Below are 25,988 nucleotides of genomic sequence, written 5' to 3'. Positions count from 1 at the left end.
CTAAGGGGGATAGGACCGTATCAAGGTATGCAGAGATGAGTTCGATGGGGCAGGAGCAGGCTGAGACAATGGGTCGGCCGGGGCAGTCAGGTTTGTGGATTTTGGGCAGGAGGTCGAAACGGGCGGTGCGGGGTGTGGGACTATGAGGTTGGAGGCGGTGGATGGGAGATCCCCTGAGGTGATGAGGTTATGGATGGTCTGGGAGATGAACATGTTTTCCAATCCCACCATGGCAAATGTTGCAATTTGAATTCAATAAAATTAGAAACAAAGAGCCATACTAAAGGTGACTGTTACCCATCTAGTTACTAATATCTTTTAAGGAAGGAAATCTGCCATCCTTACCCTGTATGGCTTACATGTGGCTCCAGCCCCACAGCAAAGTGGTTGACTCTTAACTGATATGGGCACTAAATACTTGTGGTGTTCACATCCAGTGAGTGAACAAATGAAAAAAAGAGGACTACTTTTATGTCATCTCAATCTTGGCATTTACCTCCATCACCCAAGTCATAAATTTGTATTGTCAATAATTGTGAACCCAGCATGATCCATGTGGCACTCCCGTAGTTACAATCCTGAAAATGCCCCCTTAATCCCAACTCTCTGAATTCTATTAGTTAGCAAATCCTCTATTCATGCTAATTTACAAACCCCAATGCTATGAGCTCTTATCTTATTAAGTCACCTTTTGTGCAATACCTTACTGAATGTTGTGGTTCTGTTCGCCGAGCTGGAAATTTTTGTTGCAAACGTTTCGTCCCCTGTCTAGGTGACATCCTCAGTGCTTGGGAGCCTCCTGTGAAGCGCTTCTGTGGAGTTTCCTCCGGCATTTATAGTGGCCTGTCCCTGCCGCTTCCGGTTGTCAGTTTCAGCTGTCCGCTGTAGTGGCCGGTACACCACAGAAGCGCTTCACAGGAGGCTCCCAAGCACTGAGGATGTCACCTAAACAGGGGACGAAACGTTTGCAACAAAAATTTCCAGCTTGGCGAACAGAACCACACCAACGAGCACCCGAGCTACAAATCTTCTCCCAAACTTTGAACACCTTACTGAATGTCTTTTGGAAATCCAAGTATATAGCATCTACTAATTCCCCATTATCTAATCTACCTGTTACCTATTCAAAGAACTTGATTCATGAGGTATGGGTGTCATTGGCTAGACCAGCACTTATTGCTCACATGCAATTTCCCAGGGGGCAGTTAAGACTCAACCATATTGTTGTGGGCCTGGAGTGTCGTGTTGGCCGGACCAGGTGAGCATGATGGATTTTTTTTGCCAGTTAGGACATTAGTGAAGTAGGTGTCAAACATACAAATTTAAACTTTCATCTTGTATTCAAATCCATCCATGGCCATATCCTTTCCCATTTTTGTAAATCTCTCCAGTTCTACAACCTTCTGGAACTCGAAAATTCCCTAATTCTGGCCTCCAGTGGATGTTTATTTTCCTTTGACCAATAAATGGTGGTAATGCCTTTAGTTGCTTCAAAGAGACAAAACAAAACTTGATAAAGCACAGGATCAATTTGAGATTTAAATAAAATTCTGGGAAATCTGATTCTGACCAGCCACCCTGAGTATTCCAACTGAGTCAAGGAAATCATTCCAGCCTGGCTATTTCCTTACTGGGCCACTCTATCAGATCGAAGTATCAAGGGACTTTGTACTTTCAAGAAGCAGGGTGTACACATTCAAGATCAGCCTCACAGTCTAAGCTATTATCCGGGTCAGGATTGTGCTGTGCACCCCTGCCAAGTGACAGATGGAGTAAGAATGCCAAATCTCATTTCACATTTCTCTCTTAAATGCCCACAGCAGGATGACACCTTCATCTTCTGCCTCTGACCTGTTTTCAAGTATACCTCAATAAATAAATAAAACCAAACAGTGACTTTAAGCAGGAAAAGCTTCATCCAGGTTATATTCATGCTGTTATGGAAAGCTGACCCAAATCAAAATTCATCTGTTACCTCGAGAATAAATTTACAATCTTTCCAATGATTAAATTATATTTGAGCTATCTGTTTAGGATAAAAGTAGAAAAATATAGGAATTGAAACAGTTGAGCTCTTAATGAATACCTAAGCATGTGAAAAAGGTACAGATTGCTTTGATCTTTACTGAACCCATAGCATCCACTGCTGAACGTACTGGGCTGGTCTCCCAAAGGCAGGTACAATAGATGGAAACATAATACAGCTTTAAAGGACAGGCAGTAACTTTAGCTTAGCGACCATCTGAGCTACATCTGCAATGTTACACAACTGTGGAAGACGCTAAAGAATGATGCAAATCAACTAAGCTTTTACAGTCTTTTGCTGTTAGTGATAGGTCATTTTCCAATTAGCATCTATCCGACAGCTCTAAGTCAAAATGTGTCACATGGGATAAAATTATAGAGCTAGAATTTACATCCAATCATCTTGGCTGTTGAGAAAAATGCACAAATAGGTCACAGCACTTCTCAGGTTAGTAAATTAGTAATCCTATGTATTTTAATTATATTAATAAAATAAACTAACTATAAACAACAGGTTCTCATATTGCAAAACAGAGCTGGAGTGTATACATGCTACAAGACAAAATTCTGCACTTACTGCATCTTTTTCAGGGTTGCAAACCTTCACCCACAAGATATGGTCTAACAGCCAGTCAATGGGTTTCTCCTTATGGAACATCAGGATGAACTCCACAATAAGATTCAAATCAGGAGACTGAAACATTTTACCTTGTGAGATAAATGATTAACAATTAACAAATGCAACTGTTGCAAAATTATTTGATAATAGCATTGACTCAACATAAAATAATGCTCAAATCACATCTGACAATTCGATATAGCTGGACTCTCAATTCTTTTTTGTAGCTAAAATGCATGTTGTGACATTGCTACATAATCCTAAGTATTCATTTTCACATGCTGCAACTCTGTGATCACACTCATTGTAGTGTGCACAATTTACCAGACTACAACCAGCAACATTAAACCCACAGTAATAAGAGGTCAACAAACACAAGAAAATGTCTCCAATTACGTTGAAAAACCTTGTGTTCTTTAAAAATAAAAATCAACCTTTTAGACTTCCAGCAGCTTCAGCAACTCAATTTTCTAATTTGCTTTTAGGCATCAGGCCAAAATTAGAAAATGGCAAGCGTCAAAAGTGCTACTTAAAAGAGAAAGAGGTAACCAAGGAAATTTGAGACACTCTTCTTTGTCTGGGAATGGGCAAATTTGAAGAATTTGCAAGAACACTTTTACTGGCTTATCAAGAAAGAACTACATCAATTTAATGGAAATATATGGATTTTCACATGGTACTTGATAAGGTGCCACTTGCAATATTTGCAAAGGTTAAAGCATGGGCTATAAAAGGGAAATTAGATTTACAAATCAAAAGACTGTGGAAAGTAGTTAGCAGGAAGATATGGACTTAAATGATGTGGTTAGTGATTTTACCCAAGGATTAGTGCCGGAGCAAGGAATGAACTGGACACTGGCACAAGAAGAATATTAAAGTTCAGTGACACCAAATTAATGGCCTAAAAACCAATCTATTTGATCTCCAGAAGACTCTTGACAAGGTGCCTCACAGAAGGCTGCTAAATAGGATTAGATCCCATGGTCTTAAGGGCAATGTACTGGAAAGGATAGAGGATTGGCTGACTCACAGAAGGCAGAGAGTGGCAATAAAGGAATCTTTTTCAGGACGGCAGCCAGTAGAGTTCTGCAGGTGTCAGTGTTGGAACCATCACTATTCACAGTATACATTAATGATCTGGTCGAATGAACTGACAGCACTGTTGCTAACTGTGCAGATGACACAAAGATAGGTAGCATTGTGGAAGTGGGGAGACTACAGAAGAACTTAGGCCAAGGGAATGGGCAAAGAAGTGGCAGATGGAATACAGTGTGGGAAAGTGTGTGGTCATGCACTTTAATAGGAAGAATAGAGGCATGGACTCTTTTCTAAATGGGGAAAGGCTTCAGAAGGGACTTAGAAGTCCCGATTCAGGGTTCTCTCGGACTTAACTGTAGATTCATTTCGCAGTTAGGAGATCAAACACAATGTTAGCATTCATTCAAAAAGGCTACAATACAAGGGCAGAGATGTACTATTCAGGCTGTATTAGAGTCTGGTTAGACCACGTTGGGCCTTGTATCTAAGGAACAATGTGCTCGGATGGGGTCCAAAGAAGATTTACAAGAGTAATCCCGAGAATGAAGGGCTAGTCATATGAACAGCAGTTGAGGACCCTGAGACTGTTCTCCATGCAGTTTAGAAGGATGAGGGGGGATCTGATTGAAACTTACTGAATATGGAGAGGTCTGGATGGAGTGGACATGGAGACAATACTTCCACTAGCAGGAGAGACTAGGACCAGAAGGTATGGCCTCAGAGTGGATGCACGGCTTTTAAAACTGAGTTAAGGAGGAACTTCTTCAGTCAGAGGGTGATGAATCTGTGGAATCCATTGCAGCAGAAGACTGTAGACATTAAGTCATTGAGGGCATTTAAGACAGAGATGGATAGGTTCTCGATTAGTAAAGAGATCAAGAGTTACAGAGAAAAGGCAGGAGAATGGGATTGAGAAACATTTCAGCTACAATCGCATGGCAGAGCAGACTCAATGGGCTGAATGGCCTAATTCTAATGCTATATTTTATGGCCTTATGAGGAAGAACATAGTCAGACATTGCAGGAAGATAGACAAGAATATTAGCAGACAGATGACGGAAATAATTCAATACTGGATAATATAAAGAGGAACATTTTGTGGGAAAAATTGAATAACGAAACAAGAAACAATATTGGAAAAGTTTACAAAATATTGACTAGGACTCCAGGCTTTGAAAAGCAAAATAGTGTTGGATTTGTACAAGGCATTCTTACTTTCAGAAAAATCAAGGAAATTCTGCACAAATTCAGCAGTTCTGGCAACATCTGTGCAGAGAGGAAAGAGTTATCATTTCTCTCAGAAATCCACAGAATTCTGCTTTTATTATTGGCATTGCATCTCTATTCTGCAGTTCATTGTAGCACTAACAATTGCTGAAAATCAAAATTCAGTGAGGGGACGTCTGGTCAGGTCCTGCAGGGTTGGGAATATCAGGTTGGATCCTGGAAGAGGTCAAGGACTCTGGGGGTCGCATAGTTGGCAATGTGTGATGAGAGTCTGTGGGTCTGCTAAATAGTTACTCAGGAATCAGACTATGTATTTAATTGTCTAACAATTATGTCACTTAATTTTGTCAGAACCTTCTGAAGTCACAGATTTAGGTGGACTTTCAAAGGGGTCCCAGCAGAAAATTCCATTTCCTGAGCAAATGCTTTGGGAGTCTGCTCTGACAGGGATTCCTAGCATCCCCATGTGCAATTCCGGCCTACAGTAGCCTGTCTCCCTATTGGAAAATCTGTGCCGAGCTTGCTAGAAGCTCTGATGATTGGAATAATTTAGATTTTGCCTTTAACTGGTCTCTGTAGATTTCTGTACAAGTGATCACATGCTTCTCAACCACAGCTGGAATAATTTGGACACTTCATTATAGGGAGCTTAACAGACTGAATTTAAAACAGATTTTATTTTTTTCCAATTCTTAATAGCATTCCTCTGACACTTTCCTCAAAGGACCATTACTATGTGTGAATCTACCAGCAGAGTTTATTTTGCTATATTAGTGGAGGGGAGAAAGGCAATTAGAGGGATAACAGGCTGAGGTTTTCTATTATTTTGGCAGTTTTTCTTTGAGTGAGATTCAAGGCGGGTGGTCTGCGATGACCCGTGGAGACTTCCCGTACACACACAGCTCATTATTTAGGGAAGCAGGCTCTTTGGTGGATACCTCAATGAGGAATCTTGCAGCAGGAGAAATGGAAGTGCTCTCCACTGCTGGGACTTTGCAAAGTCCATTCTGCTGCCACCCAGTACTTAAAGCCCAGCGGTGCACCGATTCAGATGCTGCAAACGAGGAACTGCCCTTCGCACCTTGGTCTTGAAACATTATCCCGAAGGAAACGGTCCAGAAAGGGAAGTTAGCTCCTTGGTTCACTGACACAGGCCTGGAGGTGCTGGTGGATGGGGTGATGGAGAGGAGGACAGTGCTGGATCGTGTTGACCAGCAAAGAAGATCCCGTGCTACCTGCCCCAGCCAGCCTACAGAGAGGTAGTAGCCCAGGTCAGTGCAGTCTCTCAGGTGAAATGCAATGCACAGCAGTGTAGGGAGAAGATGAATGATCTTACGAACTCTGCAAGGGGAAATGCCACCATTCTTCTCTCTGCTAGCTCACACTCACAGGGTCACCACCCTCTCTCACTCTGTTACTGCACACTCATCTCACCAAGACTCATGGACAACACCTCCCATAATTGCATGCAGCATATCCACTCAACAGTTCTCACATACCTCACTGACCTAACCCTTCCTGCCCTGAGCAATGCCCACTTAGTCACCACCACTCCTGCATCTGCATCACCACTAATGCCCTTCCAGCTGCTGTCTTTATACTAAGTCCCTCTGTTTGTCTCACTGCAGCAAAAAAGTCGGCTCACCCCAGACCATGTTTCGACAGCAGAATGTTTCGACAGCACCCCGACTGACCTACGCCTAGTTGCTGGAATGGTTGGACTTTCCCACAGGACTGACTGTTGCCAAGCCACTGGATTGGAATAGGATGAAGCCCTTGACTGACTGTATCCCCTGACTGAACAGTCACCCCTGACTTTACTGAGGACTAGCCCATTTTGATTTTCACGCAGGGTCATTGTTTGAAGAATCTGCTGCTGACACATGTTGTAGGTGTGACATTGACATAACATGATACTGTACTGCAAAATGGCCACCCCCGAACTGTCCAGTGCTCTGAACTGTGACAAGCTATCAAAAAAGCAACACAAGCCACAGACACCACCACCCTCGAGGTAAGGTAAAAGGTAAATTAAAAGCTATTAGAAGCACCCTGTGTATGCACTGTCGTGTATCCTGTGTGAGATGTTGTATGACAATTCACAATGGTTCCATTAAGCCAGCTTTTATTCCAGGTTTTTTTCTGAATATATTGCTTGTTTGAGATTGCTAGCTGAATGCGTTGATCGAGATATTTGAGCTGTAACACTACTTCGTGGTAATCTGGACACACTGCCATTTTCTGAATCTGTTCTCATTGAACTCATGAACTTAACAACTCGTGAAAATGAGTTCATCTTTAATGACACCCAATATGCCTAAACAGATGGTGTTGCCATGGGAGTCCCTCTGGGCTAAGCTCTTGCAAACATTTTCATAGGTTTTCACAAGAAATGTGTTTTTGATGGAATTGTCCCTAACAATTTTCTGATACATAGATGCTACATTTGATATATCTGAAACTATAGCTGCATGTAAGAACTTCCTTCCATATCTTAATGACCTCCAATTCTTGCTCAAACTCACCTTTCAAATGCAACTGTCTAAGGAGTTCCTTAGTATTGAGAAATCTGAGAATGGGATTATCTACTATTCTCCTCCAAAACCAGCTGTATCCGGTCAATGAACATATGTGATTCCAAAAGTCCAGTGTTTTATTGATCATAATGTCAATCTTGTAAATAAAGCCTGAGCCAAGTGTTTATCGCAGAAGTCTGATGCTGAAAAAGGCCACATCAATTTGATTTTGTGGGGCAATAGCCACTTCAGTCAGATCATTGCTTGCTGTCTGTCACATGGAATGGGCCACAGATAATCTTGGAAGGTTCCAGTATCTCAAAAGTTGCACACTATTACTATGCAGTAGCAACACAAATTATATTTTCCACTAACAGCGTGCTTCCGCCAAAGGCAAAAGGACATTCTTCTTCAGACACTAATGAGTAATATACAATGTGCATTCCAGTGGGCAGAGTGTGCAACAAATCTGTATTATATCTTTGCACCCTGCTTCCAGTAAAGATTCTATCCCATTCTCCCAGTTCCTCAGTCTCCGTTCCATTTATTACAATGATGCCAACTTCGACAAGGGAGCCTCAAAAATGGCCACCTTCTTCCTCAACCAAGGATTCCCCAGCACTGTAGTTTACAGAGCCCTCAGATGGGTCCAACCCATCTCCCATACTTCAGCCCTCACCCCCTCTCTTCCTTCTTGCAACAGTGATAGGGTTCCCCTTGTCCTTATCTACCATCCCACCAACATCCATACCCAGAGGATCATTAACTGCCATTGCCGCCACCTCCTCCAGTGAGATGCCACCACCAGACACATATTTCCCTCCCCTCCCTTGTCAGCGTTCTGCAGGGACCATTCCCTCCGAGACACCCTGGTCTACTCCTCCTTCACTCTCAGCATCCCGACCCCACCACCACCTTCCCCAGCTCCACTGCAACCACAGAAAGTGTAACACCTTTGGTGTGGCACGGTGGCTCAGTGGTTAGCACTGCTGCCTCACAGCACCAGGGTCTCAGGTTTGATTCCAGCCTTGGGCAACTGTCTGTGTGGAGTTTGCACATTCTCCCAGTGTCTGCGTGGGTTTCCTCCGGGTGCTCCGGTTTCCTCCCACAGTCCAAAGATGTGCAGGTTAGGTGAATTGGCCATGCTAAATTGCCTGTAGTGCTAGGTGCATTAGTCAGAGGGATATGGGACTGGGTGGGTTACTCTTTGGAGGGTCGGTGTGGACTGATTGGGCCAAAGGGCCTGTTTCCACACTGTAGGGAATCTAATCTAATCATCTAAACCTGTCTATTTAGTTCCTCCCTTGTCAGTATCCAAGGGCCCAAACACATCTTCCAGCTAAAACAGGTCTTTACTTGTATGTCAGTCAATCAAGTCTACTGCATTCACTGCTGACAATGTGGTCTCCTCTCCATTGGGGAAATGAAGTATAGACTGGGTGGCTACCTCACAGAACACCTTGGTTCTTTCTGCAAACAAAAACTTTGACCTTCCAGTCACCTGCCACTTCAACAAACCACTGTATTCCCTGTCTCAGGCTTGCTGCAGTGCTCCAGGTAAGGTCAGCACAAGCTGGAAGAACAGCACCTCATTTTCTGCCAAGGGACCTTGCAGTCTTCTAGACACAATATTGAGTTCAAAAACCTTAGGGCTTGATCTTCTCTCATGTCCTTACCCCTATCTCCACAATGAAGCCTTGGTATCACATGATTTGCTATTACACACCACCCATTGTTAGCCATTAACAGTCCCTATTAACAGCTTTTCACTCTCCTGGCCAGATTGTTATCCATTCCTTTGTTTGTCCAACTGCTCTTCTTCTTCCTTGGGCTCTATCCCCAACTGCCATTTACTCCTTACCTCCTCCCCACATCCTATCTGCTGCACATAAACCGACATTTCTCAAGCTATCATCAGTTGCTCAACCCAAAACGTTAACTCCACAGTGCTGCCAGACCTGTTGAGCTTTTCCAGCAATTTCTATTTTTGTTACTGTGAAGTAGATTGGGAAAGCAACAAGTCAGTACCAGAATGAAGTAGGCTGGAAGAAGTGTGCAGCAAGTCAAGCTCACTGTGAAACAGACTGGGATTATGGACCTGCACGGGAATGACAGTGTCAAAAAGGCAGTTTCATCCAGTCAGAACTGGACTGTGACACCACAGGAAAACAAGTAGCTGATTGCTGGGTGATTGCTCAATAACTCTCTTGGTTGCTTATAATTTGAATTCAATAAAGGGTAGCTGAAATTAAGAATCTGCTGAAGACCATGAAATCATTACTGATTGTCGGAAAATCCCATCTAGCTCACTAATGTCCTTCAGGGAAGGAAATCTGGTCCGGCTACATGTGACTCCAGATCCACAGCAATGTGGTTGACTCTCAATTGCCCTCTGAAGTGACCTAGCAAACCATTCAGCTGTATCAATCACTCTGAAGTCTCAACAAAGAAATGAAACCAAACTGACTATCTGGCATTAACCTGTGCACCAGAAAAGACAATAGCAGAAACACCCCTGTCGACCCTGCAAAGTCCTATTCACAAACATCTGAGGCCGAGTATCAAAATTGGGAGAGCTCTCTCGCAGTCTAATCAACCAGCAATCTGATATAGTCATACTCACAGAATCATACCTGACACACCATGTCCCAGACACCACCATCATCATCCCTGGAAATGTCCTGTACCACTGGAAGACAGACCTGGCAGAGGTGGCAGTACGGTGGCATACAGCTGGGAGTGTGTTTTCCTGGGAATTTTCAACATTGACTCTGGATACTATGAAACCCCATAGTTTCATGTTAAACATGGGCAAGGAAACCTCTTGCTGGTTTATCAGGTACTGTCACACTTGGCTGATGAATCAGTACTTCTCCATGTTACACAACACTAGGAGAAAGTCCTGAGGGAGGTAAGGGTGCAAAATGTACTCAGAGTGTGGAATTTCAATGTCCACCACCAAGAGTCGCTGATCAAGCTGGTCGGGTCCTAAAGGACATAAAGGACATGGAGTTCAATGCAGATAAATGTGAGGTGATTCACTTTGGGAAGAATACAGGAAGGTTTCATACCAAAGTCCCTCGGTGTTTCACATTTTTGGTATCTCTCCACTCAAATAATAGACTGGATGTTGATACTTCCTGTATTAAACTTCATCATCTGCCAAACTTTTGCCCACTCACTCAATCTATCTATATCCCCTTGCAGATTTTTTTATGTGCTCATCACCTATTTTTGTTGTGTCAGCAAATTTGCCCCTTTCTACAAATCAGTAAAATCGATAGCAAATAATTAAAGCCTAGGACTGACCCCTGTGGCATTCCACTTGCTAATTCTTTCCAACTTGAAAAAAAACCATTAATCCTGACTCACTGTCTTCTGTGTGTTAACCAATTCTTAAACCACATTAATACATCCACCCTAATACTGTGAGTTCCTATCATGTGCAATAGGAATTAATGTAGTACATGGATTCTCATTGAATTCCTTCTGAAAAATCAAAATGCACCATATCTACCTGTTTTTTATACACCACCTAGGCAAAGTCTTTTCCCTGGGGTCGGGGAGTCCAGAACTAGAGGGCATAGGTTTAGGGGAAGAGGGGAAAGATATAAAAGAGACCTAAGGGACAACTTTTTCACGCAGAGGGTGGTACATGCATGGAATGAGCTGCTGGAGTAAGTGATGGAGGCTGGTACAATTGCAACATTTAAGAGGCATTTGGATGGGTATATGAATAGGAAGGGTTTGGAGGGATATGGGCCGGGTGCTGGCAGGTGGGACTAGATTGGGTTGGGATATCTGGTCAGCATGGACGGGTTGGACTGAAGGGTCTGTTTCCATGCTGTACATCTCTATGACTCTAGACTTAAAAACCTCCAGAAAACCACATTTCCTTTGCACAAAATTATATTGACTCTGTTTGATTATATTCCTTTCTGAATGTCCTGCTATTTCTTCCTGAACAATGGATCCCAGAGCATTCTTCTAACAACAGATGTATATGAACTGCCTGAGCCTCGGGCAAATCAGTCATGATTTCACAGAATGGCAGGACAGGCTTGATGAACTCAATGGCTTACTTCTACTCCTATTTCTTCTGTTCTTCAGTGTCATCTCTGGTACATTTCAATGACTGGTGGATCATATAAAACAGCACATCACGTCAGCAGTTCATAATAGGTAGAGTACAAATGGTACTCAATGTGCTTGTGCATGTAAAACTCCGAACACAGAGGCTAATTTTAGATGTGCTTTTGTAATTGTTCCATACTTGATGAACAATCCCAAGTATGCTCAGAATTACTAACAAGCTAACCAGTTTAAGATTTCCAATCAGGTTTGTAAAGTGGCTCACTTACACTTGCTAGAAGCTCCGTACGTAGGGATCTGACCTCTGAAGGGAAAAGGAAAATATGCAGGCATTGTGCCTTTTTTTGGATTAAACAAAATTATAAGGGACAATAGCTCTCTGGTGTATTTTCCATGGCAACATCTAGAACGATAGAACAATCAGAGCTGAATTGCAATCTGATCAGCACTCTTTTCTCATGCAGAATAAATAGCTACTAAATTTGAAATTTGGTGTTTTTGCATGTCCTGAAGAAAAGCAGAAAGCTACAATAGAATGTCATTTTTATTCAGTAACACTCAAGCTCTGCACTACCAGGTGACGAATTAAACTCGGAGGCCCCACATTCTGTAAAACGTTTCAGCGGTGATGAAGACCAGCTACACCACTTAAAAAATCATGCATACCTAATGGCAGCAGCTTTACATTTCTCTCCCGTGTTTAAGTTTCACAATTTAAATCCTTCTGTTTTGAAGAAGAGTCACAATGAAAAATGTTAACTCTTACTTCACACAGAGGGTGGTGGGTGTTTGGAACGCATTGCCAGCAGAGGTGGTAGAGGCAGGCACGGTAATTTCACTTAAGATGCGTCTGGATAAATGCATGAGTAGGTGGGGAGTAGAGGGATACAGATGCTTAGGAACTGACCGACAGGTTTAGACAGTAAATTTGGATCGGCTCAGGCTTGGAGGGCCGAAGGGCTTGTTCCTGGGCTGTAAATTTTCTTTGTTCTTATTTCTCTCCACCGATGCTGCCAGATTTGCTGAGTTTTTCCAGCAATTTCAGTTTTTCTTTCTGATTTCCAGCATCCACAGTGCTTTCAGTTTGTCACAATTAATAAGATTTCAGTACCAAGTCTCTTGCTGCACTGTAGGTGATACAGACTGCGCGTTTGAAATTTCTGTGGGTCACTGCACATGTTGTTGTCTGAATTATTCAGTGGTGGTGGTGCACGACATTAGTCTTACTGCTATTCTCAATGCAAAATCCAGTTAAGTAAACTAATGGGCAAGACATCTCAAAGCAGTGCTGCTCATGGCACCATGCTGTACAATCATTACTCTCCGAGATTTTAGTGATCCATCTCCAGATTTAAAAGATACAAAAAGTGAGAAAAACAAAATGCTGTCTTAATACAATATCAATGCAGTTGTGTAGCCATAATACATATCCACATGAATTTGACCCTGGAAAGACTATGGAAAACTAAGTGTCCACAATCAGGAGTCACACGACACCAGATTATGGTCCAACAGGTTTATTTGAAAATACAAGCTTTCGGAGCGCTGCTCAACTCCGAGATGATACATCATTTTTTTGTTTAAATCTTTAAACAATGGGACCAGGGGCTGCCCACAATACTTGGCATCCCATTGAAATGAATCAGTTAACTACTGAGGAAAAAAATCTCGAGTTAAAGTCTCAGGGCAGCTATTTGGGGCTGAGATGGAGAGACATTTCTTCACATAAAGGATCATAAATTGATGGAAATCTTTGCCCCCAGAGGTTTGTGGACGCTCAGCCATCGAGTATATTCAGGGATGGAAATTGATAGGTTTTTGGATTCAAGTGAATAAGGATTATAGGGATCAAGTGGGAAAGTAGATCATTAGTCTAAACCAGCCAATATCTCACTGAGAGTCAGCCATGACCTTATGTAATGGCAGGCCAGAAGGATCAAAAATAAAAGAAATACATATTGACCTTAAGTTGTCTGAAGTTCTCACAATTTGCCCAGGGCTGCAGATCAGATTCAAACTGTCACAGAACATTTCCATGAGAATGGATCAGTCATTTTTACCACTGTTATCCATCTACTTGGAAGTTCTATTTTTACTTGCCTTCTCCCAGCCACACAAATTTGAAAATTCTAATCATTCGTTATCTTAACTTAAAGTTTAGTGACAATCAAAGAACATCAAAGGCTTCGTTAATTCCCAATAGTGGAATCACCATCTGCCTGTCCATATAAAGTAACAGCAGCAAAACATTTGTGTAACGAACAGTTTATACGGATGTTGTTTTATTTGGATCCAAATCAAAATGGGTTCATGTCTGCCTAGATATAAAAGCTATAAAAAAGCTCTTAACATGAAAACACTTGAATATATAACTAAACATAGAAAAAAAATCTATTTCCTAATTGTGACATTTAGTGTTTATAGTTTAAGCAACATGTTGCCGATCTTTCATTTGGTTTTAATTGTTTGAATTGACAGATGACGTGACCTGTTCCCGTTGTTCTGTCACTTGCACTGACAACTCCAAGAGCTGATTAATAATAATCGAGCTTTAACACAGCCGACTTTTAACTGGCTGCTCCATGATTGAACAAGCTACAGAACTGGTTGTGTGAAGGTTACCAGGCATTCGGGAAAAATGTCTTCAAAATAGCAGCTATGAACTGCAAAAGTCTTTAGGAAACCTGACGAAGGTGGGGGTGGGGAAGCTTTCCAGCCATGTGAGCCTGTGTTACCGTTCAATGAAATCTTGGCTGAACAGAATCTTAATTTGTAACCATCTGCCTTAGCTGCAAAAAAACCCTGGGTGACAAAACTGATCCCAGCTTTCAAAATAATAATCAAGCTACCATTTACTGCTTGTTTTGCAAGATGCTTCTTACAATGGTAAATAAAATGTGAAAGGTGATTGATAGGATTACGGATAAATACAACGAGGAGCAAAAAGGTCTTAAGGATAAAGATAAAACAAGATTATGAAAAGGTAAAACGAGATTAAACACGGATAGGTTATCCTGGCAGACACTTCTGACAAGCAGCTCAGTGAAATATCACAAATATTCAAACAAGGAAAGAGCAAATACAGATCTCCACACAGCAAAGAAAATTCCTTACCAGGAAGGATTAGTCTCCAAATTTACTTGTCGATTTCTCTTTTATAATGAGGTCCTACTACTGTTTGAAGACTGTCAGTTTAAGAACATCATCAATGTCATGGTTCCCCTTCCTGTGACATTGGCCCAGTTATTTGTTGTGCTACGGGCTGTGCCCAATGGCCTGACTGCGAGTATTTTAAAATGAGTGGCGCATGGAACAATGGATCCCCATGAACTGTTGGAAGTCAAAAGATTAACATTTGTTTTTTCAATGAGGGATTACTTTATAGGGATTACTTGCACAATACAATTTGACAGACATACAATATACTGCATGATGTCTGCCTAATTTCATCACTTTTTCCTCTAAATCAGAATTGCTGTACATAATTCATAGCACAAGGGAATGATCTGGTTGATTTGTATGTCAGAGCACCAGACGGCATCCTAAAGAATGTTAAGGATTTGGAGGGATATGGGCTGGGTGCTGGCAGGTGGGACTAGATTGGGTTGGGATATCTGGTCGGCATGGACGGGTTGGACCAAAGGGTCTGTTTCCGTGCTGTACATCTCTATTAGTTGTCTGGGCATGGAACATTCAGCCCTCACTCAAATATTTTCCAATCAACTTATTTCATAGATGGTATTTCACATCTATGAATTGGAGCAAATGGGAGCCTCCTGGCTCAGAGGTGGGGGCATTGCCACTGTACTACAACAGCCCTTTCAGCACTCACTCAGAAGGATGACCTGCCTCAGAGCTGGCAGCCAATCCCGACAGTACCACAAACAGTAGTGGGCATGGCTGGGATGATGGGCTATTTGGACTCTGGGAAGCGCTTAGTGTCCAGGACCAGGTAAGTATGCATGGGGCTTAGAGGAGGAGCAGGGGGATGACTGAGAGAGATGGGAATGCCCAAGGAAGCAGGTGGGTCTTCACAGACGGGTTGAAGTACCAGGTGAGGGGGTTAATGTGAACCTTCTTGGGTATGAGCAGCACAATGTTAAATCGAGGTGATTGATAGAGGAGTTCCCCAATTTCTGTTCAATACCTGAGAGGTGTGACTTTAAGGTCTCCCTCAACATCACTGTTACCCCTCCCACTCCACCCTGAACTCCTCCTATCAACCTCAAATTGAGGTAGGTGGGACAGGTAGACATGATTGCCCAATGGCAGTCCTCAATAACTCAAAGGCAGTAGGTCAATTCCCCCCATGCCTTGCCCATTCTGCTGTGAATGTCAACAGGTTGGATAGGCAGAGGGACCATCACTGGGGGTAATTTTATATCACCTCCTCCCACAAGGACGTTGGCAGAGGATTGTTAAATTCTGCTGTAGGAATCATTAAACTACAGATTGAAAGCCTGGGGGCCATAAACAGGTTATCAAGTTACTGCAGTTGGAACTGGGTGCAACTAGTTTATTTGCTATTCAACCCAATAAATTCACAGTTTCCACTCACGATACAGCTGTAAAGCCCAAGGCCAGCTTTTTCAATGGCTAATTTAAATTAGGATATAGAAAACCTGCAGTAGAGGGACCTTGCTGATGGTGGAAATGTTAAGTGAATGACAATCTGCTGCCCAAAGCTTTACAAAATTACTTTGTGGACAGTCTTGTTGGCTGTTCATGAAAAAAAACTATGAATGAAGCAGAAAAAGGAGAAAATGTGCAATATACACTGTAAACAGAAAGTCCAAACACCCTGGCATTGGCGCATTTTAAACTTGTAAAAGCATAAATAAACTTCATGCAGCTCGTTGTTTAGAATTATAGAATCCCTACACAGTGTGGAAGCAGGCCATTTGGCCCATTGTGTCCACACCAACCCTCTGAAGAGCATCCCACCTAGACCCAGACCCACCTCCCCACCCTATCACTGCAACCCTGTATTTCCCTTGAATAATCCACCCAGCCCATACATCCTGCAACAACTATGGGAATTTAGCATGGCCAATCCACCTAACCATGTTTAAGACATAGTTTTATAGTTGTGTGTGTTTTTATGCATGATCCATGTCTTAAACATGGAACATGCATAAAGACACACACAACTATAATTTGCATTCACAAGCTTATTTTCCATAGACTAACATTCGTAGAGTCTTCAGTAGGGTCAGAGGATGTTTGGAAGCTGATAAGGTACATCGTGGTTGGGGGGTTTGGGGGTGAGTGGTAAGAGAATCCAAGGGGACAACTGAACCTCAGAAAGTGGCAAAGGGAAACATTGGAGAATGATGGACTCAGCGACTGAAGAGCTGCAAGCTGCAAGCGAGAACCAGAATCAGACGAGTCATGAGCATGGGATAGGACTAGTAGATGAAACGGCTACCGAAATGCATGCAAGAGAAGTCCTGATAAGACTTGAAACCAAGGCTCAGGCCTGGGATCCTAAAGTCAATGTACACAGGGACAGGGAGTCAGTGGAGCGCATCAGGAAGAGCAAGATAGTGTTCCAGAATTTTGAGAGGAAGTGGATTCAGGTCATAGCTTTTTCACCATTAATATTTCTATGCTTCCTTTCTTGTGGTTACCCAGACAGCTGGATGCCTCCCTAAAGCACATGAACATTACAAACTTATTTTGGATTTTTTTGGAGCTCAAAAAGGATATAGATGAGGAAATGTGTAAGGAGAGAATCTGAGAATTTGATTTGAGGTAAATGATAGGGTTTGGTGGCAGATGGTGAAAGCTCAAGCAGACATTTTTACGGAGGAGGCAACATGTGTAGTTTGAAACAGCATGCTGTAAAATGATACTTTGTTTCAATTAAAATAATCAGAAATGCAAACAAATATGAACATAGATTCAATTATAAACATTTTAGTATTCATAAGTACTAATGCAACAATTTCTTTTCTGTGGTATTGTTGGTAGACTTTAACATAAAAATGCATAGGCATTGCCAGTTGTGACTTTTCACTGTTATCTGCGTCAGAAATATTTTCTTACCTATAAATCCCAACTGCGAGAATTCTAGTACCATCCAATCTTCAGAAGAAAGCTGAAGTGCAAAATTTTTCATGGTGCTGAAGTAATGATCTTTGGCAACTATGTCATCTTCAAGCTGCATGGAAGCACAAATTAGTTTTAGGCAAAGCTCAAAATTCATCATGCCTTAAAAAATTTAGAGGACACTGTTAAAACAGGGACAAAGTCAGGCAAAATTGCGAGTTTTATGATAATGCATTCACAAGCACTCAGTGAATAAACCTTTGATGGTTTATTCATACATTATGAATGAGTTTCAGTTTGATGATTGAAACTTAAAATTTTATTATGGCCTAAAGGCAGAAATGACAGTGAATAAGGGAAACACAGGCAGCTTGGAGGAGACAAGAGCTTGCCACTGAAGAAGTGATAAAGAGAATAAACAGAAGCATGAACGGGTTGCATGAGGACCAAACTTTCTAACAAGCCTCTCAAGATGATCAACTTTGCTGCATTAGACAGTTTGTTCCATGAATCTAAACAGAAGCTGAAAATAGATAATTTGTAATTATTTAACCTATACTTCAATAGATCAGACTTTGTACACTGCTAAAGAGATGGAAATGTCATTACTTTTCATCTTGCATGTACCTGAACTGCAATAAAAGAACACTAACTTTAGAAAGGGATGATTTGGAGATGCCAGTGTTGGACTGGGGTGTACAAAGTTAAAAATCTGGTGTTGTGTGATTTTTAACTTTAGAAAGGGAACAACCACTGGGTACAACTTATGAAGAATGTGGTTGGCATGGTGATGCATCAGGAACTGTTAACTGCTCTCTGTTAACCTTCTCTGCAGCCGTAACATTGTATTCCTCGCTCTGTTCTATTGCCCAAATGCACTTTGTATGGTATGATCTGCCTGTACTGCACGCAAAACAAAACATTTTGTTGTACCTAGGTACATGTGACAATAACAAATCAAAACAACTCAAATTAGAATTTCAAACCAGGCCAGCTGCCTGATTGGCCAGGCCACTGCCACACAGATCCACCGGGTCTCTGCTGTACGACGAAGCAATTAGATCAACCTTTAATGAGAGGGTCATTTATTAATTATACATGTCAAACAACACTGATATTTGGCCATTTGGCCTAACTAATCCACGTTGCCATTTTGAGTTCCACTCCAGCATCCTTCAATCCTTTCATATTATTCGCCTCAACTACTCCTTGTGGTAGTGGGTTCCACATTTTTCTTATGCTTGGTAATATTTCTTCTGAATTCCATGGTTAATTATTTTATATTTCAATTGATAGTCTATAGTTTTGCTCTTCCCACCAGCAAAAAATATCCATTCTGTATCTACTCTTGATTAAGGTTTGAAATTAGGTCAACCTTCAGCCTTCTATTTTCAAGTGAAAAGAGACACATTCTGTTCATCATTTCTTGATGGGTATGATTTCATGGTTCCAACATCACTGTCATCCATCTTTTTGCACACTCTCTCGTGCATTGATGGGCAAATTGCTCCTCTCCCTGGAGAGGGAGCAGTGAAGGGGAAATAACTGGGTGAATTGGACCTGGGTGGATACTTGCCATCTCTTGCCCCTTCACCAATTAGATTCCAGATGAAGTAGTCCATCGGGGACTTCCTTGAGCCACCGACCAATTAAGTGAATCAATGGCCACTTAAGGGCCTCAACATACTACATCACTGATCACCTGCCTTCCCAACAGGTCACCAAAGCGGCTGATTTCTGAACTTGGTAACCAGGGCAAATGCCTGCTGGGTTAGGGTGGGAATCCAACTGCCCCAGTCTGGAGTCGAGTGGCTTCCAGAGGTCTGGCTTTGCCTTCAAACCCCACATAGTCCTCTCTCCTCAAAGCCCACCCCATAAAAAAAGAAAAAAAGATCACCCTTCCTATTCCTGGATCCCTGCAGAATGGGCCTAAATCAATGGTCTTTAGGACCCAGAAGCTGTTGAACTATTTTTAAAAATTCACTCGCGGGATATAGGTGTTGCTGGCTGGTTAGTATTTATTGTCCGTTCCTAGCCGTCTTTGAATTGAGTGGCTTGCTAGACCGTTTCAGAGGGTAGCTGAGAATCAACCACATTTGCTATGGGTTGGGAGTCCCATGTAAGCCAGACCAGGTGAGCATAGCAGATTTCCTTCCCTGAAGGGCATTAGTGAACCAGACGGGTTGCTTTCCCCCAACAATCAGCAATGGCTTCATGGTCATCAGTAGATACTTATTTCCAGATTTAAAAAAAATAATAATTTAAATTCCACTATCTGTCATGATCCCCAGGACCCTAGAATATTAGCTGAGTTTTTTTGATTAATAATCTCATGATAATACAATGAGGCCATCGCCTCCCCTGTTGGCCTCGGATTGGCTGGCAACTTCTAGGAAGCCTGGAAGTCACTGTCAAGGCCTGCAATAAGTCAAAATACTTGCTGAAAGTCACTGGTTTGCTCCTACCAAGATAATTGACAAGTGGACAAGCAATCTTTCTTGGCAATGGAGTGGCAAATTAGTCAATATCTAATACACCTACCCTACAATTAGTGTCATAGAGTCATACATCACAGAAACAACCCTTTGGTCCAACTCAGCCATGCTGACCCAATATCCTAACCTAACTTAGTCCCATTTGCCAGCATTTCGCCCATATTCCTCTAAACCCTACCTATTCCCATCTAGATGCCTTTTAAATGTTGTAATTGCACCAGCCTCCAACACCTCCTCTGGCAGCTCATTCCATACTTGCACCACTCCCAGCATGAAAAGGTTGTCCTTATGTTCCTTTTAAATCTTTCCCTTCTCATGTTAAACCTATGCCCTCTAGTTTTGGACTCCCTTACCCTGGGGAAAAGACCTTGGCTATTCACTCTATCCATGCCCCTCACGATTTTATAAACTTCTATCAAGTTGCCCCACAACCTCCAATGCTCCAGGGAAAATAGGCCTAGCCTATTCAGCCTCTTCCAGTCTCAAAAAGGGAAAATTGTGACTATATCATTTTATAATATGATGATCATAACTATACACAGTATTCAAAGTGTGGTCTAACCAAAGCTTAAGACAAGTTTAACAATAACTTCCGTCTTTTTCAATTCCAACCCTCCACAAATATATCCTAATGATTGTTTTGCTTCTTTTAGAAGCTAGAGAAAATGGTCTTTGTGAGGGAACGGAGCAATTGTTTATCTCAGAAAATGCCAGCCTTAAATTGTAATTTGAATAATTGATGAGGCCAGGGCTGGAAATCGACTAGAAATCCTGACATCAAGTACTTAACACTTCTTGTAAATGTTTTGGAAAAAGCAATAAATCAATGACCTCTAAATTATTAAGTTATAATCACATAACTTAGTTACACTGCTATGTGCATATACTCTAATGTGTTAACCAAAATTATTGCACTGTTTAGCTCCCCAGCTTTCATGGATTAGAATATATTTTAACAGGACCAGATATTAGAAATAACATTGATTAAAAGAAACAACAGCATCTTGAAGAATCAAAACTTGCTACAAAGGAAATGGTAAAGTGAAGAAGAGGTATTGGAGCAGGTTGGCTGCAGAAAAACTCCCACCAGATCTTTCAAGTTGATGCATTCTATATTATTAAATAATTTGCTGTCTGAATTGATACACAACTTGACAATCGATTTGGAGATGCTGGTGTTGGACTGGGGTGTACAGTTAAAAATCACACAACACCAGGTTATAGTCCAAGAGGTTTAATTGGAAGCACTAGCTTTCAGAGTGCTGCTCCTTCATCAGGTGGTTGTGGAGTACACAATTGTAAGACACAGAATTTATAGCAAAAGTTTACAGTGTGATGTAACTGAAATTATACATTAAAAAACCCTTGATTGTTAAGTCTTTCATCTGTTAGAATGACCATGTTAGTTTCATTTCTTCCTTATGTAAATCACAAAATATTTTTTAAAAGTTACTTTCTCAGGTTAACTGTAACAATTGGTGCCAGCCCAGATAAGATGTTAAGATGTTGAATCCATGCAGGAATCCATGTAAAACTCTTAACTCACTTTGTAGATTAGAATCAGTCTAAACATTATGGCACAGATAGGGAACACAGGGGGCTAACACCTTCAACATCTTAACATCTCATCTGGGCTGGCACCAATTGTTACAGTTAACCTGAGAAAGTAACTTTTAAAAAATGTTTTGTGATTTACATAAGGAAGAAATGAAACTAACATAGTCATTCTAACAGATGAAAGACTTAACAATCAAGGGTTTTTTAAAAATGTATAATTTCAGTTACATCACACTGTAAACTTTTGCTATAAATTCTGTGTCTTACAATTGTGTACTCCACAACCACCTGATGAAGGAGCAGCGCTCTGAAAGCTAGTGCTTCCAATTAAACCTCTTGGACTATAACCTGGTGTTGTGTGATTTTTTAACTTTGACAATCGATAACGGGCTGGATTTTCCAAGGAGTCATAATCTCATGCAGATTGCTCACTCCGCTCCACCTCTTTCATGAAAGGAAAGAGCTCTACATTTACGATAGGAGATTTCGATTCTGGCTCCTTCAGAAATGTGGAATTGTACTTCCATTCTGATAGTTCTTTTGGGATGGAGAATTGTAGAAGGAAGGCAAACTGTACCCAGTCAGTCCAGTCAGTTGACATTCTGATAGTTCAAGTCCAGGGAGCCATTTTGAAAGCTGCTGTCAAATGGCAAGTAGATGTGCTGATGTTATAGAGCTGGGAGGGTAGGGTGCCAGATGAGTAGGGGTGGAAGGTGCCATGTGTGTAATGTATCGGTGGGAAGTGCCTTGTGTGTAGGATGCCAAGTAGGAAGTAGGAATGTGGTAGGGTGCAAGGTGGCACGGGAGCCAGGTATGGGGCACTGTGCTTAGGTTGGTGGGTAGCAGGAATGGAGTTTTGGGGTGTGTGTGCGAGCGTGAGAGAGAGATCTGGTGGTGCAGGAAAGGCATCAGATATACAGCAAGGGAAGATGGGAGCATATCCAGTGGCGGGGTAAGGATAGTGTCCAGTGGGGGTGAGGAGGTGGGAAAGGGGTGATTGGGTTCCAGGGAGTACTGGGTCAGGGTCTGAATGGTGCAACTGTTCTGGGAAAGTGTGGTTGCAAGGATCTGAGGCAATTATAGGGTCTGTTTGATAGTTACTTGGGAGTTAGACTGTTCTTAATTGTATAACTTTTCCTGAGCAACTATTCACCTAATTCAACAGGAACCTTCCAAATGCTTCAATTTAAATGAATACTTTCAGTGGATTCAGGGTTTGGGGAATTGCCCACTGCAATCTCCAATATCCCAGATTCAAATTCTGCTACAGTGGGGATTCCACAGGCTCTAGATGCACAATTTCTGGAATATAATCCATGTGGACAGTGTAAATTCTGGGCCATTATTCCAGCCTATACTTTAACAGGCCTGCCTTTATTGAGAAGGTCACTGCATTTCTCACAAAGGATAAAGCAGCTATTTGGCTCCGTCAGTCCATATTAATTCCCAAATTGGGATTCCCAATTTAGATTAGATTAGATTACTTACAGTGTGGAAACAGGCCCTTTGGCCCAACAAGTCCACAATGACCCCCCGAAGCACAACCCACCCAGACCCATTCCTCTACATTTACCCCTTCACCTAACACTACGGGCAATTTAGCGTGACCAATCCACCTAACCTGCACATTTTTGGATTGTGGGAGGAAACCGGAGCACCCGGAGGAAATTCACGCAGACACGGGGAGAATGTGCAAACTCCACACAGAGTCGCCTGAGGTGGGAACTGAATCCAGGTCTCTGGTGCTGTGAGGCAGCAATGCTAGCCACTGTGCCACCGTGCCGCCCACATCCCTGAGCTCACAATGAGGTGATCAGGTTTCACTGGGCCATCCCATGTGGCAAAGTGCCCCCAGCTTCCAATTGCTGGTAAAATCCTAGTGATGGCAGGAAGATGACAGACGTGGTATCTCTGTCAAGGATGGAGGAAGATACAGAAGGATACATGTACAATTGTAGCCACAGAGGCTTGGTACCATTCCACACCCTTATGACTGGATGCAGGCTGCTCAATATAATCTGGCAGCTATTGGAAACTATTCAAGTAATTTTCAAATAACCATTTCACCGGGGGCAGACAAGTGCTTCCTGGATATACAAAAATAATATGGGCTGCTGTCATTCAGCAATCTAACCACTCCAAACCTCCAGTCTAATGCATGAGGTTACCTACTGGTATTAGAATTTACCGCATAATATATGTCACACTGAGAAATGCCAGTACATTTATAGTCCTTGTTACAATTGGACCACAAGCCTAACAGATTTTTCTCATGCTCAGTTACAAAGACAGCTTGTAGTGGTAACCCATAGGTCTGTTCATCTGAAGTTTAACTTTGTGGCATTTATGATATGGAAAATATTGTGTCCTGGAAAAACATCCTTCCCTCTTTAGTGGCAATTTTCCTGCAGGTGCCTGAACCACAGCCCATGAGCTCCCGTCCTAAATACCTCTTGTTCTTCATCCCTCTGCCCCCTTTCAAAATACTACCCAGAACCTACAACCTTAATTAACACTTTCAACAGCCACCCCAATATTTCTTTATCTATTTTATGGTCAATGAATCCTGCTCCCACCCTGGAATTGGTCAGAATTAGGTAACCTGGAAGCTGAGGTAATCCTCGAGAACTCTCACATGCTCCAACATCATTTCAATGAGCAACGTCTTCCAAAGGCAGGCAAAGGTAACTCTCTGCGATCATGGCCCATAACTCTGTTCAGCAATCTTCTGACTGAATCTGAACAGAGAGACAATGCAGCCCGTTCCTTCCCAAAGGCCATGGCAGAGCAGGGAATAGCCACCTGAAAAGGAGGTTCTGATATTTGGATCGGACTGGGGGCAGAGGTGCTGACACTTGTTGCCACAGTTACAATTGTCTGTTGATCAGAGGGGTGATGATGCAAAGTAGGCATTCATTTATGAATGTGCATGTATTTTGAATGAAGCATCATCTGTGCTACCAACGTGCCCTCAGAAGCCGATCTTATTTGTTTCCCTTCCCCATCACGTACAGTGAACAGCCATTTTTGGCAGCCAGCGACTGACCTGCTGCACAGCTTGAATATAAAGACGGCATTGGCAATGTCAATCATGGAAAGTCCGGCAGATCCTTCTGCTGCTAGCGAGTACATGATAGTGTGTGAGTGCCGCACCACAAAGGCTTGGAGGGTACATGGTTAAACAAACAGGAAAAAATTGCTTGAGAGCTCACTGAGAGAAACTCTCCATGAATCTCACTGAAATTGACACTTAGCTGATATGTGGTAAAACTCAGCCCTGAATTTAACATATTCCACTTCTACAATATTTATAGCAAAGATAAAATGTGCCATAATTATGGTATAACATTGCTTTGCTGTAAAAGAGCATGGCATCTAACAACACAAACAGTGCCACAGGCCATCTGAACGATTAGTGGTGCTTCTGACATTCAGCCAAAAATAACAAATACTTGACAATATTATCTGATCAAACAATTAAACTCAAGTAGTCAGTACTTGCATTCAGTTCAGAATACTGGTCTGTTGCATTAAAAAGGGACATAGTGCTACATTAACATAATCACACATTGGGCCAAAGATGTAAAATGTAGATGACAAAAACAATAAATGATCCGAATCACTGAGAGGACACTCGGCCTTTGCATACACACGTGCAAATTTACCTAAAGATCCTCAGACAATACCTTCCAATCTCCCACAACTTCCGTTTAGGAGGACGAGAGTAGCAGATACTTGGGAACATCACCACCTGCAGGTTTCTTCCACTTACCATTCTGACTTGGAAATATATCACCATTCCTTCAGTATCACTGGCTCCAAATCCTGGAATTCCCTCCTTAAGGGCATTGTCAGACTTACGACAGTGCAGGGACTGCTACAGTTCAAGAACACAGTTCACACCACCTTCTCAAGGGCAACTAGGGACAGGCAATAAAAGCAGGCCCAGCCAGTGACACCCATGTACCACAAGAGAATTTTAAAAATCGTCTGGCAACATAAAGATAAATACCTTTATCATGTCTGTGTTATATATATTTCAGACTTGCAGTAAGAACAAATGCAGAATCGAAGAAGTGAACTGGTCAATGCAAGGAGGTTAACCAGTTTAAAAGACAATTGATTTGTGATATGGGCATTGCTGGCCAAACCAGTATTTAGTGCCCATCTTTAATTGCCCAGAGGGTATTTTAGAGTCAAAACGTTGCTATGGATCTGGAGTCATATATAGGCTAGATTTATTTCCCTAAAGGAAGATAGCGACAGAGATAGACTTTTACAACAATCACCAGTCTTACATGGTCACCATTAGCCTAGCTTTTAATTTCAAATTTTTATTGAACTCAAGTTTCGTCATCTGCCATATTG

At 42.0% G+C, this 25,988-nt stretch overlaps 1 protein-coding gene across 4 annotated transcripts in view; it reads right to left on the bottom strand.

The window, feature by feature from the left end:
* The window catches only part of mgat4a (alpha-1,3-mannosyl-glycoprotein 4-beta-N-acetylglucosaminyltransferase A), a 274,570-nt gene that overhangs the window by 46,166 nt on the left and 202,416 nt on the right, over positions 1-25,988 (bottom strand). For all 4 annotated transcript variants that reach the window (XM_043692232.1, XM_043692233.1, XM_043692234.1 and 1 more), the window contains exons 8-9: positions 17,566-17,680; positions 2,603-2,733 (exon numbers count right to left, since the gene is read on the bottom strand). In XM_043692232.1, the coding sequence (XP_043548167.1) occupies positions 2,603-2,733; positions 17,566-17,680 (246 nt within the window). The remainder of the gene's footprint in view (positions 1-2,602; positions 2,734-17,565; positions 17,681-25,988) is intronic.

This window comes from Chiloscyllium plagiosum, chromosome 6 (genome assembly GCF_004010195.1).
Source record: "Chiloscyllium plagiosum isolate BGI_BamShark_2017 chromosome 6, ASM401019v2, whole genome shotgun sequence".
In the NCBI taxonomy this organism is placed as follows: Eukaryota; Metazoa; Chordata; class Chondrichthyes; order Orectolobiformes; family Hemiscylliidae; genus Chiloscyllium; species Chiloscyllium plagiosum.
This window is presented reverse-complemented; position numbering and strand designations above follow the sequence as displayed.